This window comes from Apiospora phragmitis, assembly GCF_038363925.1.
Source record: "Apiospora phragmitis strain CBS 135458 chromosome Unknown utg000003l:1.0-2676785.0:1.0-2680665.0, whole genome shotgun sequence".
NCBI lineage: Eukaryota > Fungi > Ascomycota > Sordariomycetes > Amphisphaeriales > Apiosporaceae > Apiospora > Apiospora phragmitis.
In genome coordinates, this window is record NW_027117401.1 from 1,955,495 (window position 1) to 1,968,626 (window position 13,132).

Consider the following 13,132-nt stretch of genomic DNA (forward strand, 5'->3'; position numbering starts at 1 on the left):
TTTGGAGTATCAAGATATTAGGGACATCTGAAAGTAGGATCTACGCTACTTTAATTTGTATGCCAATAAACCCCTAAGCATCCCATAAACAGCCCATATCGTGATACAAGATATCCAGGCGGAGCTGAGCAACACGGGAACAGCAGCAGACATGGCATCCTCCAAGGCGGACGTCGCCTTCATTGGCCTGGGCGCCATGGGCTTCGGCATGGCCACGAACCTGGTGAAGCAAGGCTACAAGGTGACGGGCTTCGACGTCTGGGGCCCGACCCTGGAGCGCTTCCAGTCGGAAGGCGGGCTGGCCGCGACGACGCCGGCCGAGGCCGTCAAGGACAAGGACTACTGCGTGTGCATGGTGGCGACGGCGCAGCAAGCGCAAGCCGTGCTGCTCGACGGCGAGCACGCGGCCGTGCCGGCCCTGCCGCAGGGCGCCGCGGTGCTGCTGTGCTCGACCGTCCCCTGCTCGTACGTGCAAGCCCTCGAGCAGCAGCTGCGCGCTGCGGGCCGCGGCGACCTCCAACTGGTGGACGCGCCCGTGTCGGGGGGCGCGTACCGGGCGGCGGACGGGACGCTGTCCATCATGGCGGGAGCGTCGGACGCGGCCATCGAGAAGGCGCGCTTCCTGCTGCAGGAGATGTCGGACCCGACGAAGCTGTACATCGTCGCGGGCGGCATCGGGGCCGGCAGCAACATGAAGATGGTGCACCAGGTGCTGGCGGCGAACCAGATCCTTGCGACGAGCGAGGCCCTCGGCTTCGCCGCCCACCTGGGCCTGGACCTGCCGAAGGCGGCCGAGACCGTCATCGGCTCCCAGGGCAAGAGCTGGATGTTCGAGCACCGCAGCCCGCGGGCGCTGCACCCGGCGTTCCAGCCGCTCGCGAGCGCCGTCACCATCATCCTGAAAGACACGGGCATCATCACGGCCGAGGCCCGCCGCGCCGGGTTCCCGACGCCCATGACGAGCGCGGCGGAGCAGGTCTACTTCACGGGCGTGGGCCGCGGCTACGGCGCGGACGACGACAGCAGCCTGGTCCGCCTGTACTGGGAGGGCAAGGGCCAGGTCGGCCCCGTCGCGGGGACGGCGCAGACGGACGAGGCGAAACTGGCCTTGGTCGTCGGCCTGCTCAAGGGCATCCACCTGTGTTCCGCGGGTGAGTGCATTGCATTCGCGGCGCGCCTGGGACTGGATCTGGACCAGGTCTTTGAGCTCTGCATCAATGCTGCCGGCGGCAGTGCTATGCTGGAAGCGGTCGGGCCCGAGATGATGAGCTTGGTCAAGACCACAGGAGCCGCAGCTGGCACCCCGGCTGGGGATAGTCTAGACAAGGTTGTCAGTGAACTTCAGGAGGCGGTAGATGAGGCGCAAAGGCTCAAGGCTCCTATATTCCTGGGTAGCCAGGCGCTCAACCTTACTAGATTAGCAATGGCACACCGGCCGAAGACTGCCCCAGCAGCTACATCTGGAGTGGTAGTCAAAGTATGGGGGTCATAAGTCTGGGGACCGAGCAGAAGCTAGAGAAAGAAGCTAGATTTATCTATCCATCGTTCATGGGCTTCTGTGCTGCCACAAGCCCTATTGGCCAGCGTTGTATGTACTGTATGTGGCCTATCAGTTCCAAACCCAACAAGTCATTGCCATGTAACCACATAAAACACGGGAATCATACAAACGCCCAATGCCCGCTCGTCTCATCATGCTCATCTCCCTGTATCGTCAATTATCAGAACTCCCTACTCCACCAAATCAAGGGACCATATTATGCATTAAACCTAGGCGGCGGCAGCAGCCGCGGGCTTCCTTGCCAGGGCACCTCCTTTCCTGGTGGCGCCAGGCCTTGCCAGCGTGTATTTGGCGAACGCTCTCGCCAGAGCCTTCTTGCAGCTGACCTTCTGACTACCGACGAAGCTGTCAACTGTCACGGCAATGGCGCGGTCGATGTCGTGTGAGTTGCAGTACTCTGACAACCGCATACGGCAGAATGCCTCAGAGATTCGGATGATAGCTTCCAGATGACGGACCTATGAATAGTTAGCATTTCATCTGGAGAAGAGGGATTAGGGGTTAGATTATGCGTACCGTAATAGGGTAAGCACCTGTAGCCAGTGATTCTCTGCGCATATCTGCGAACAGACGGGCCACCTTGTCTTCATCCATATGCAGGAGCTTGGGGTGGCAGTGGTCGCGGGCATACAGGATGTACTTCCGCAGAAGTTCCTGGGGGATCTGTCCCTCCTTAGCTTTGGCCTGGCTTGCCTGGCTCTCCTTTGCAAAGGACTCGGAGTCGTGCTCCACCTCCATAGAGTCGCCGCCGGCCTGAGTGGAGGGGTGGCTGCGACTGTGAGAACCGACAATGAAACGAGCGAGACGCTCGTCCTCGGCAGGGTCAACAGTGTCGCGTACCACGCAGAGGATGTCGAAACGCGACAGAATCGGCTCTGTCAGCTGCACGTTCGAGGAGAACGGGATGGTGGAGTTGTAGCGACCACCGATGGGGTTGGCAGCAGCGATGATGCCGCAACGAGCCTGAAGGGTAGTGACGATACCAGCCTTGGAGATGGAAATGGTTTGTTGTTCCATAGCTTCGTGGATAGACGTACGATCTTGGTCGTTCATCTTGTCGAACTCATCAATAAGACAAGTACCCCTATCGGCAAGCACAAGAGCACCGCCTTCCAGGGTCCATTCGCTGGTGAGAGGATCTCTACGGACACTAGCCGTGAGACCGACAGCGGAAGCACCCTGACCCGTGGCGAAAACCGCTCGGTGGGCTGTCTTCTCAACATACTTGAGCACCTGCGACTTGGCGGTACCGGGATCACCCAGGAGCAAAACATTGATGTCACCACGGACATGATGCTGGCCCTTTGTGACCTTTGCTACACCACCAAAGAGAGACAGAGCGACGGCCGTCTTGATGTCCTCGTGGCCGTAGATACTGGGTGCGATGGAGTTGACGATCTTCTCAATAATCTGGGGATCACGCGCGATCTTCCGGATTGTTTGCTCATCCTCCTCGGTCAGTCGGAAGCCAGCCAGTTGGTCATGGGATTTGACAACGTTGTTGGCCTCAAGAATAGTGGCGAAGACAGGGAATCCGTTGCGGTTGTTCAGTTGAGCATCATAGTTGTTTCTGTAGATACCGGTGACCTCGATCTCCTCACCAGGCTTGGCCTTGTCGATGAGGTCCCACAGCAGGATCACTTCTCTGGTACGGGGCAATCGACCGGCAGGGACGGTTCCAGGGGACTCCTGCAGCGTGAGTTTCTGATAGTTGCGGTAGACGGTCTTTTCCGAGTTGACCGTGAACGGTCCGCGGGACTGGCAGCTCTGACAGAAAGTGATCTTGACCTCAACATTGGACTCCTGCTGGAAAGGACCCAAAGTCACTCCGCACTTGGTGCAATCGAACTTGACGTACTTGAGCTGGGGGAAGACGCCCGAGCGTCGTGTCACAACACCGCTGACTCTGACGAGACAGTTGAGATGGGACTGTCTCAATTGGCGGAGTGTGTAGTGAACAGGCAGATCGAAGATGCGAACATGGATCTCGGAGTGAATACGCTCATAATCCGGGTAATGCAGCAGCACAACGTCCATGGCGACGTCATCGAACAGCTTCAGCATTTCGGCAGGGGCATTGGCCAGGAAGTAAGCCAGGATAGCTCGCGACGAAGACAGGTGATCGTAGGATACTTCGAGTGACTCGGCGTTGATCTCGCCGAGGGTGCGGATGCGGTTACCATAAACGGAGGAGCCGTTCTCGTCGGTGTATTCGGTGAGAAAAGCCTTGAACTCGCGCTTGATGGTACGCTGGACGGCGGGTTGCGATACCCACTCGGTGAGACTGGCCGCCTTGATATCCTGCAGGGCTTCGAGGGAGAGTTCCTCGTCCATAATGTCCTGGTCCATTTCATCATCGGGATCCTCGTCGTAGTGGTGGCGACGTCGACGTGGCTGGGCCGTGAGGTCGACTTCGCTACCGAGGTCATCTTCGGGCAAGAAGGCATTGGGCATCTGCCTTCTGCGAGCGACTTGGCGATCTCTGCGGTTCAATTGTGCTTCGAGCTGTCTTCGCTCGGCGAGTTCCATGTCACCGTATTCGCCCTCGTCATCAATGTCAATGCCTTCGTAGCGGTCATTTTCGTCCTTGCCCTGGTAGTCTTTCTCGAAGCCCTCGTTGAACAAGTCGACATCATCGTCGGCCATCTCGTCGAGATCATCCAGGTCATCCTGGATCTCGGGCTCGTCCTCCATGTCGTCGTCGTCATCGCCGCCATGGGCAATGTTGAAGGCGGGTGGGGACGAGGGCATGGGACTGGAGGCCGCCATCGGGGAGCTGACATCGCCGGCAGTACGAGCGCGCTTACGGTTCGCACGAGGAGCTACGCCCCGGTTGGCCGAGTCCATGTTGTGCCGCAAAGGCGAACTGGGCGGGTTTTGTGAACTGAGGGAGGATCAAGGTCAGCTTTCATCTTGTCTAGTCAACAAAATACAAGAAAACAACATACCTCATGTTGAGAAACCCGCACTAGAGACTGGTCGTGTTTACTTGTATTTGAATGGTTTTCTCCTCCTCGATCAAATAGCAGATCGGGGCGTCGGGGAATGAATGGGGCGATGGGAGGTGAGGTTGACGCAAGTGAATTGGGAATCTTGGGAGCTGAAAGGGGCAGCAGAGGGTTGACCGACCCGGCAACTTGCAAATTGGCCCTTGACGCGAAAATTGAGGTGGAGGGGACTTGAAACGCGTCTTTTGGCTGCACAACGCGTAAAGTGGCCCACTATGAACGCGGGACGCTGGATCAGGCTTAGTGGCACTTAAAGCAGAGCGCGCACTGAAGGAGGTACTTGGAGCAGGTGGAGCCGGTACTTCGAGTACAGAACCATCCACTCTCAGTCGCATCGCCGCAAGTACTCGACACAGCTGGCTGAGAGAGGTCGCGTCACTGTCAATTAATGCAATGCATAAGTCGGACTGAACCACCACCACTTCACAGCTACCCCCCCCAAAGGCAGTCATTCAGCTGTTATATCCTGCCGCCAGCTACCCCGTCGTCAGCTGTGTATTCGTCTGTCTTATCAGTTGATTACCCAACTCAACTCTTCATTTCTGGCGAACTCAATTCAACTCTTAAGCAATTGCACCAATCGACTTCACAGCCGAACACCATGGCCGACAAACCGACAGTCGCGCCTGAGGGCTCGAATGATGCCATTGTCACCATCTCGGGCGGGACCAACGACGCAGCACGAAAGCGCCGCGACTCTGAGAATTCGCAGACGGCGGCCGAATTCCTCAGAGACCAGATGCAGCTCGAGGCCGATGCACGCGAAGCACTCCCCTATGTACGCCATATTCTCACACCCTCCATTTATGATCTCACAGTAGTCTGACCTGATGCCTCCAACCAACAGAGTATCGAGAACTGCACCAAAGAGCTCGGCAACCTGCGACAGAGCGTCTTCGCCTGCCTGACCTGCCACCCGCCACCTGCCAACCCCGACGACGCGACTGCGCACACGCCCGCCGGCGTCTGCTACGCCTGCTCGGTCCAGTGCCACGGCGAGCACGAGCTCGTCGAGATCTTCCAGAAGCGCAACTTCACCTGCGACTGCGGCACCACGCGCTTCGCCGCCGACCAGCCCTGCACCCTGCGCCTCAACTCCGCGACCAACACCAAGGGCGGCGTCCACTCGGAGCCGGCCGACCCCGACAACAATTACAACCAGAACTTCCGCAACCGCTTCTGCTCCTGCTCCATCGACTACGTGCCCCAGGAGCAGAAGGGCACCATGTTCCAGTGCCTGGGGCTCGGCACCCACGAGACCGGCGGCTGCGGCGAGGACTGGTATCACCCCGGCTGTCTTGTCGGCCTCGGACCTAGGTGGTACGAGAAGATGACCAAGACAGCCAAGAAAAAGCCGACAGATGCGACAGCCACATCCCATGATGCGCTACCCACCATTTCAGAAGACGGACCAGCCCCTGAAAACAGCAACAGTGCAGGCGCGGCGGGAGCCGAGGACGAAGACGAAGACGATGACAACGACGCCCCATTGCCTGAAGGTTTCCCGGGCGAGGACGACTTCAACCACTTCCTATGCTACAAGTGCGTCGAATCGCATCCCTGGATCAAACGATACGCCGGCGCGGCGGGTTTCTTGCTCCCTGTCCACTTCAACAAGGATGGAGAAGAGAACAACTCATCATCGTCCTCCAACAAGCGAAAACTGGACGACGAGGAGCAAGCATCCGAACCGAAACGCGCCAAAACCGAAGAGATCGAAGACGGCCAATCTGCTGAGCCAGCCCTGCCAGTGCGCGCCACCCCCGCCGCAGTCAAGGCCGAACAAGAAGAAGACAAGAAGGACTCGGCCCCCTCATCCGAGTCGACGACAACCTGCAAGTACGAAATCCTGCCGCCGGCCCCGACGGGCCAGTTCTCCCTCTTCATGACCGAGGGCTTCCGCTCCACCTTCTGCCGCTGCCCCAAGTGCTTCCCCCTGCTGGAGCCGCATCCGCAGCTCCTCGACGAGGAAGAAGCCTACGAGCCGCCCCTGTCCGAGGGCGAAGGCTCCCACGACGGCGCCTCGACGCACGGTAGTGGAAGTATATACGAGCGGGGCGAGTCGGCGCTGCGCAACGTCGACCGCGTGCGCGCCATCGAGGGCGTCATGGCCTACAAGCACCTCAAGGACAAGCTCACGCCCTTCTTCGAGCAGTTCGCCAAGAGCGGCAAGGCCGTCGGCGCCGACGACATCAAGGAGTACTTCGCCAAGCTGCGCGGCGACGAGCAGGCCATCAAGGACGCCGGCCAGGCCGCCAAGGGAGGGGGCGACGACAACCATCGCCAGGAGCAGAGTGGGTACTAGACCAAACCAGCTGACCAGGTTGCGTTGGGCCCCCTCGGCTCGTGTGTATCATGATTCACTCGCCTATTTTCAAGGCACGCCGTGCTCCTGAGGAGCACTGGAAATGACCAACCAGTCATCTGAGCGGTCTTCTCTTCCATGTATAACTAGTTTCAGGCAAAAGTTGGACGACGGGATTCGACCGACTTTGCCATAATAAGAAAGGTATCTATCGGATGGATCAATGGAGGGATGGGCTCACAATTCAGCAGCCACTCGGGCGCGGATAAAGTTGCTATATAAACAAGTGCAACCACTAGGGCCAGGGACACGATTTACGATAAAATGAAAAACATTATTCAGGGCCAATTCGAGATGTTCATGAAAGTCGTGAGTATTTATTTGCACATGAGCTTTTATTTTATTTCTAAAAGCCAGGTCCACCTTCCCAGAAACGCCCAATCATACCTCACCAAGACTACTGGTGACTTTTTATGACGACTTGCTAAGGGGCTTACCGTCCTTGATCTTCTGGAGACCGTACTTCTTGAGGCGGATGGCCTGGATCTCAATGAAGCCGGTGGTGTCCATGGGGCTGAAGCCTTCGAGGGAGTCCATGGAGGCGTCCTCGGCCGAGTAGAGGTTGCTGGCGTCGCTGCTGCGGCCCTCGACGTAGGCGTTGCCTTTGTAGGCCATCATGCGGACCACACCGGTGACGTTCTGCTGGCTGAACTTGATCGAGTTCTCGATGAACTCGCGCTCGGGGCTGAAGTACATGCCGTTGTACAGCAGGCGGGCCCAGGGCAGCGTGCAGAACTGGTCGCGGAGCTCGCGAACCTTGCCGTCCATGACCAGGGCCTCGATGTCGATGTGTCCGAGACGGCTATTTTGTCGTGGTTAGTCTTGGGGGGTGTCATCAATGCCTCCAAAGGTGGCGAAAACTTACGCAATGGTCAGACCGGGGGTATCGTAGCAGCCTCGGCTCTTGAGGCCGATGAAGCGGTTCTCGACGATGTCGACACGTCCCACACCGTGGTCGTGGCCGATCTTGTTGAGGCGGCTGAAGATCTCGACCGAGTCGGTGAGGGTCTCCTCGCCGTGGATCAGCTTGGCGGGGACACCCTTCTCGAAGTGGATGGTGAACCGCTCGGGGGTGTTAGGGGCGTCGAGAGGGTCGACAGTGCGGGTCCACAGGTCCTTGGGAGGAGTGTGGTCGGGGTCCTCCAGGACACCAGCCTCGTACGAGCAGTGGACGATGTTGTCGTCCATGCTCCAAGGCTTGCTGGGGGTCGAGGAGACGGGGATGTTGTTGTCGGCGGCGTACTTGAGCAAGTCCTGGCGACCCTGGAACTTCTCGCAGAACTCGGGCAATCGCCAGGGGGCGATGACCTTGAGGTTGGGGTTGCAAGTCTTGAAGGCCTATGGAGAGAGGGGACGGTCAATAAATACGTAAGGCGAATTCCGAAAGGGTCGGCCTGCTCACCAGCTCGAATCGGACCTGATCGTTACCCTTGCCAGTCTATATGGTTGATATCAGCATTCTGTTCTGAGCGCACATGGGTGGTCTTTGTTGTACTTACGCAGCCGTGGCTGACGAACACGCAGTTGTTCTCCTCGGCAACGCGGACTTGGGCACGAGCGATGACGGGACGGGCGAGCGAGGTACCGAGCAGGTAGCGGTCTTCGTAGATGGCGTTGCACTGGATGGCAGTGTGGACGATCTCCTCGACCAATTCGCGCTTCAGGTCCAGGATGACCATCTTCTCGGCGCCGAGGGCGACAGCCTTCTTCTCAACGGCGGCCCAGTCCTCTTCCTGACCGACATTGGCCAGGAAGCAGACGACGGTGTAGCCCTCGTTGATAAGCCATTTCAGGATAGTCTATTGTGCGTCGGTATAAGCAATTGATCGGGCGCTGTCTTGGGTCTTGTCTCGACGACGATGACGGTGGAATTGGGAATTGGGGGGCTAGAGGAGGTGCGGGGTGTCTCGGGCGAACTTACACTGGTGTCGAGGCCTGTTCATGTTGTCAATTGATCAGTTCTCTGCTGCCGAGTACATATGATGGTCAAGGCATGCGCATAGTGGAATAATTACCTCCAGAGTAGGCGCTATCAAGACGGATTGGTCAGTAATTTCATCTACAGAGAAACTTTCGAGACCCGGGTGGGCAAGATTGGGCACATACAGACAGACACGGCCCTTGGACATGATGGCGGATATGGTGAGTGTTCTTGGTAGACTGTGGTTATGTTGATACACTTGGGAAAGGCTGTAGTAAATTTATATATTGAATTTTTTTCCTTCCCACTATAGGCACCTCAGCTGCAGCTTGTAATGAGCAAACGGATATGACTGGCTATCTCGCAGCAGCGAAATCGGCATCGAGCTCTTTTCCCAGAGCCGTCCCTCAGCTGCTACTTTGCGACTCGCGGGGTGGCTGGTGGGATGTTTCCTGATAGCTGACTCACGTGCACCCCACCATCTCTCATCCCACCACAATCTCGAAAATTTGGCTGGCTGGGGAAGCGCGTGCGAGCTCTTTGGTGCTTATCTTATCGGAGCTATCTATCCAGTTTTAAGGGTCCTTCACATAGAACCTTAGGTAACCGAGCTCGGCCAGTGGACGTCAGTCCAGTCCAAGCACCAAGTCCACCCAGCCCTAGGATGCAACTCCGACTCGGTGCGTCCAGTCACGATCCGTACCTGCAGGACCTCCCGTACCCTTACCCATATAGACTCCACTCAACATGCTGAGTCCATTTGATTCCCCTTCGATTCTTTAGTTGATGGAAGAAGCATAATCCGAATAAGCCTCAGACGTCCCATTTCCAGTGCAACTGAGCTTTGAGCTGTCAGTGGGGGATCTCGGTTTGCTTCAGTCAAGTTGCTGCAGCATTGCTATCATGGGCCACCTGGGACTATCCAGGAACCAGTCCAATTACACACATATCTTCTCTCAGTGCAATAAACACGTAGCAACAACTGTGCTACGAGCTGAGATACTGGTAAATTCAGTAAGTACTCACTTCTTCGTGGAGGGACTGCCATGTCAGTCAAAGCTGCCCAGCCATCGCCAGAACCCGATTGGTGCCGTTGGCTCAAAGAAGCTCAGCTACTATACTATTATAGTTCTAGCAAGAGAAGCAATTAGCCTCCTGAAACTATGTAATCGATGCCATCTAGCCGCTGCCCAGGCGGTGCCGTACGATGTAGCACAGTCTACTTGCGCTGTGAGGCGCTCAATGGCTCAATGACGGCTTCAAGTAACCTGTTCTCGAACCATGTGGCCTGCCATAGTACAGCCCAAGACTACGATACCTTGACGACCAAGTGGGCACTCCAAGCTTGGGGTTGTGCTAGCGTCGCTCAGCTCTACCGCGGCTATGATCACGGAGCCTGCCATCTGAGAGCACGTATGAAGGTCTTGTTCTCGCTCCCCTCCAGCAAGACTCTTCTTGGTGCTACAAGAAGATACCTCAAAGACGCATCTTATGAGCACGTTCATAACAGAATTGACAATTCAGCTCGTTGCTTATCTCGCAGCTTGATCAGCGTGGAAAATGATAAACGCAGTGGGCTCGATTAGAGCCATTGTCTGGATAGGTGCCCCTGGGGATTATACTTCGACATCCCCGTGGTAGAAACGCCTCAAGTCTTGACCAGTCTGTACTTTGGAAAGTCCGGCCATCGAACCATGATAACACCCAGGCTCGTCCAATGGAGACCATCAGAGATATCAGTTGCTCTATGTTAGGCATTTGCTAGATTATGCCCAACAGGCTGAATGCTGGTTTGGCCTGGTCGAATAAAAACATCTCCCCATGCCGTTTACTTGAGACTTGAGATCTTCCCTCTTTCACCCCCATTTGTGTCCACCTCGGACACCTGCTCACAAATACTTTTACTGTCACAAGTTCTCAGCGTACAGTATTCCCACGGTAACATCAAGCCCGCAACATGGCATCGCCACTTAGAAGGGGGCGGCACCGCCGCCTGCAGAGCCTCCGCGCTCACCAGTTTCATCATACAGCCGGGAGAAGGGACCGGAACCAGTAACAACAGCATCAGTAACGGGGTCAGAACACACAGACCCAACAAACCATTCGGGTCCCAGCACGTCCCTGAAGAAAGTCATCACGACACGCCAATTTGTGCCAATGGCTCTAGGAGGATCCATCGGTGCTGGGCTCCTTATAGCCAGTTCAGTTGGTTTGCAACGTGCTGGGCCGGCAGCTTTGGTCATGGCCTTTTCCATTGCCGGCTTTGCCGTCTGGTTGACCATGTGCGCCCTGGGCGAGCTCTCGGCCAGCTTCCCTGTCCAAGGCTCTTTCTACGACTATTCTATACGCTTCATCTCGCCGTCGTGGGGTTTCTCGATGGGCTGGAACTACGTTATCAACTTCCTGCTCATCGTGCCCTTTGAGATCACCGTCATGGTCATCGTCACCAAGTACTGGTACTCCCCCAACACGGGCTGGTTCGTGCCCGTGGTGATCGCGGCTCTGTTCGGCATCGCCGCCGCCGGTGCCAAATGGTACGCCGAGGTCGAGCATGCCTTCGGCCTGGCCAAGGTTGGCGTCATCGTGCTCTTCATCATCACCGCCATCGTCATCTGCGCCGGTGGTGTAGCGTCCGACGCTCGACATGGTACTGGCTTCCGGTACTGGAGAGAAGGTGCCTTCTGGAACGGCATTCAGGGTTTCCTCTGGGTATTCGTCAATGCTGGCCTGGCCTATGGTGGTACCGAGATGCTCGGCCTGACTGTCGCTGAATGCAAGAATCCCGTCAAGGTCATGCCGTTGGCCTCCAAGATTGTTGGCGGGCGCATCACTGTATTGTATATCCTGTCTCTGTTTATGGCTGGTCTAGTCATCGGCCCCGATACCTTTGAGCAATACTCTCATCTCGGAAAAACCTCGCCGTTCGTACTGGCCATCCACCAGGCGGGCATCCCGGGCCTGGCCTCCTTTGTCAACGCCGTCATCCTCATTTCCGTCTTCAGCATGGCCAATGCCAGCATCTTTGCCTCTTCCCGCGCTCTGCGGGCTATCTGTGCCCAGGGGATGGGCCCCCGGATCCTATCTCGGACAACGAAGAAAAAGGGCATTCCGCTCAACGCATTGATGGTGGTCTTCGCCATATCGTTACTTGCCTTCATCAACGCGGCGCCCAGCGGGGGCGAGATCTTCGAGTGGCTCCTATCGCTTGCCTCGGCCAGCAACTACTTCACCTGGCTTAGCATCTGCTTGGCGCACCTTCGCATGCGCGGCGCCATGAAGAAGCAAGGGAAGGAAGTTGGCGAGTTGACATGGAGATCCCCCGTCGGTACCTGGGGCAGCAAGGTGGCCATCGCCATCTTCGCCTTCGCCCTCTGCAGCCAGATTGTCACGGCGATTCTGCCACCGGTGCCCAACGAAGACGAGGCCCCGGCCTTTTCGATCTTTCGGGGAATCCTGGGCTTCATCGTGGTCATTGGCGCCTGGCTCGGTCATCAAGTCTATACGCGGTCGCAATTGCTCATACCCCTGGAGAAGGCGGATCTCAGCATGAACTCGGATGTGCCTGACACCAGGCCGGCCGAACCCTGATGATTTGAAGTTTGCCTTACAGCCAGCTTACGAAGACAACAAAATGTGTATATAGAGTTTTGAATAGTGTACATAAGGAGATCAACTTGTGTAAATAATTGCGAATACCAGTGTTTTCATCGAACTCTTGTTCAATTACAGATGACTTTGTTCGAGGTGCTTGTACAACTCCAGAGCAGACGGGTTCGAACAAGATGGTGCTCATCTTCAGGCTACTTACTTACTATGTGTAACGTACCAAAGAACACATGCTGATCTACTCCTCTCGCACTCACATAGAGTGCTCTTTTTCCTCTTCCTTATTCTCCTCAGTTCCTTTGTCCACCTTCCCAAGGGCTGAACAACCCTGATGATTGATTGTGGCTGTTGTTGTCATGTGAATGACCCCGAGAAAGTATGGCATGGTTTTTCCTTGAGTTGGGGCAGACGCCATTCCGCATCCCCTTATCGAGAGTTGCAGCCTATAAACTGGCGCTTACAGGCGCCGCCACGAAGCTTGATAAGCCCGAAGAGTCGAAGACTACACAAGTAAGCCCACTTTGATAATTTGGCAATTGAGAGATGGGAAGATCGGAGAGTCATTACTGATATCTTATTGTTGGGTGCAATGATCTACTCTGGTTTCGGACAAGTCCCAGGGCCTTCTGCCAATCAGTACCTTCTCAACCATGGTCTCAAAGTCGAGAGAT

The 13,132-nt window shown here is 56.4% G+C and overlaps 5 protein-coding genes across 5 annotated transcripts; 3 read left to right on the forward strand and 2 right to left on the reverse strand.

Moving 5' to 3' along the window:
• Nucleotides 1–151: 151 nt before the first annotated feature.
• On the forward strand, nt 152–1,492 carry PG994_002954 (L-threonate dehydrogenase; the record flags this gene model as incomplete). Its single annotated transcript, XM_066854363.1, has 1 exon — nt 152–1,492. One exon carries the CDS (start codon nt 152–154, stop codon nt 1,490–1,492), a length of 1,341 nt encoding a protein of 446 aa, XP_066720218.1.
• A 278-nt stretch (nt 1,493–1,770) lies between these two features.
• PG994_002955 (MCM2/3/5 family-domain-containing protein) lies at nt 1,771–4,514 on the reverse strand (the record flags this gene model as incomplete). The annotated part of the gene is made up of 3 exons (XM_066854364.1): nt 1,771–2,019; nt 2,078–4,445; nt 4,510–4,514. The coding sequence occupies 3 exons, from the start codon at nt 4,512–4,514 to the stop codon at nt 1,771–1,773; spliced, it is 2,622 nt and encodes an 873-aa protein (XP_066720219.1).
• A 656-nt stretch (nt 4,515–5,170) lies between these two features.
• PG994_002956 (uncharacterized protein) lies at nt 5,171–6,874 on the forward strand (the record flags this gene model as incomplete). The annotated part of the gene is made up of 2 exons (XM_066854365.1): nt 5,171–5,347; nt 5,417–6,874. 2 exons carry the CDS (start codon nt 5,171–5,173, stop codon nt 6,872–6,874), a joined length of 1,635 nt encoding a protein of 544 aa, XP_066720220.1.
• Nucleotides 6,875–7,345: 471 nt separating this feature from the next.
• Nucleotides 7,346–9,063, reverse strand: PG994_002957 (uncharacterized protein; the record flags this gene model as incomplete). Its single annotated transcript, XM_066854366.1, has 7 exons — nt 7,346–7,736; nt 7,800–8,272; nt 8,337–8,372; nt 8,434–8,733; nt 8,790–8,869; nt 8,950–8,963; nt 9,041–9,063. The coding sequence occupies 7 exons, from the start codon at nt 9,061–9,063 to the stop codon at nt 7,346–7,348; spliced, it is 1,317 nt and encodes a 438-aa protein (XP_066720221.1).
• Nucleotides 9,064–11,012: 1,949 nt separating this feature from the next.
• PG994_002958 (amino-acid permease) lies at nt 11,013–12,443 on the forward strand (the record flags this gene model as incomplete). Its single annotated transcript, XM_066854367.1, has 1 exon — nt 11,013–12,443. The coding sequence occupies one exon, from the start codon at nt 11,013–11,015 to the stop codon at nt 12,441–12,443; it is 1,431 nt and encodes a 476-aa protein (XP_066720222.1).
• Nucleotides 12,444–13,132: the final 689 nt, after the last annotated feature.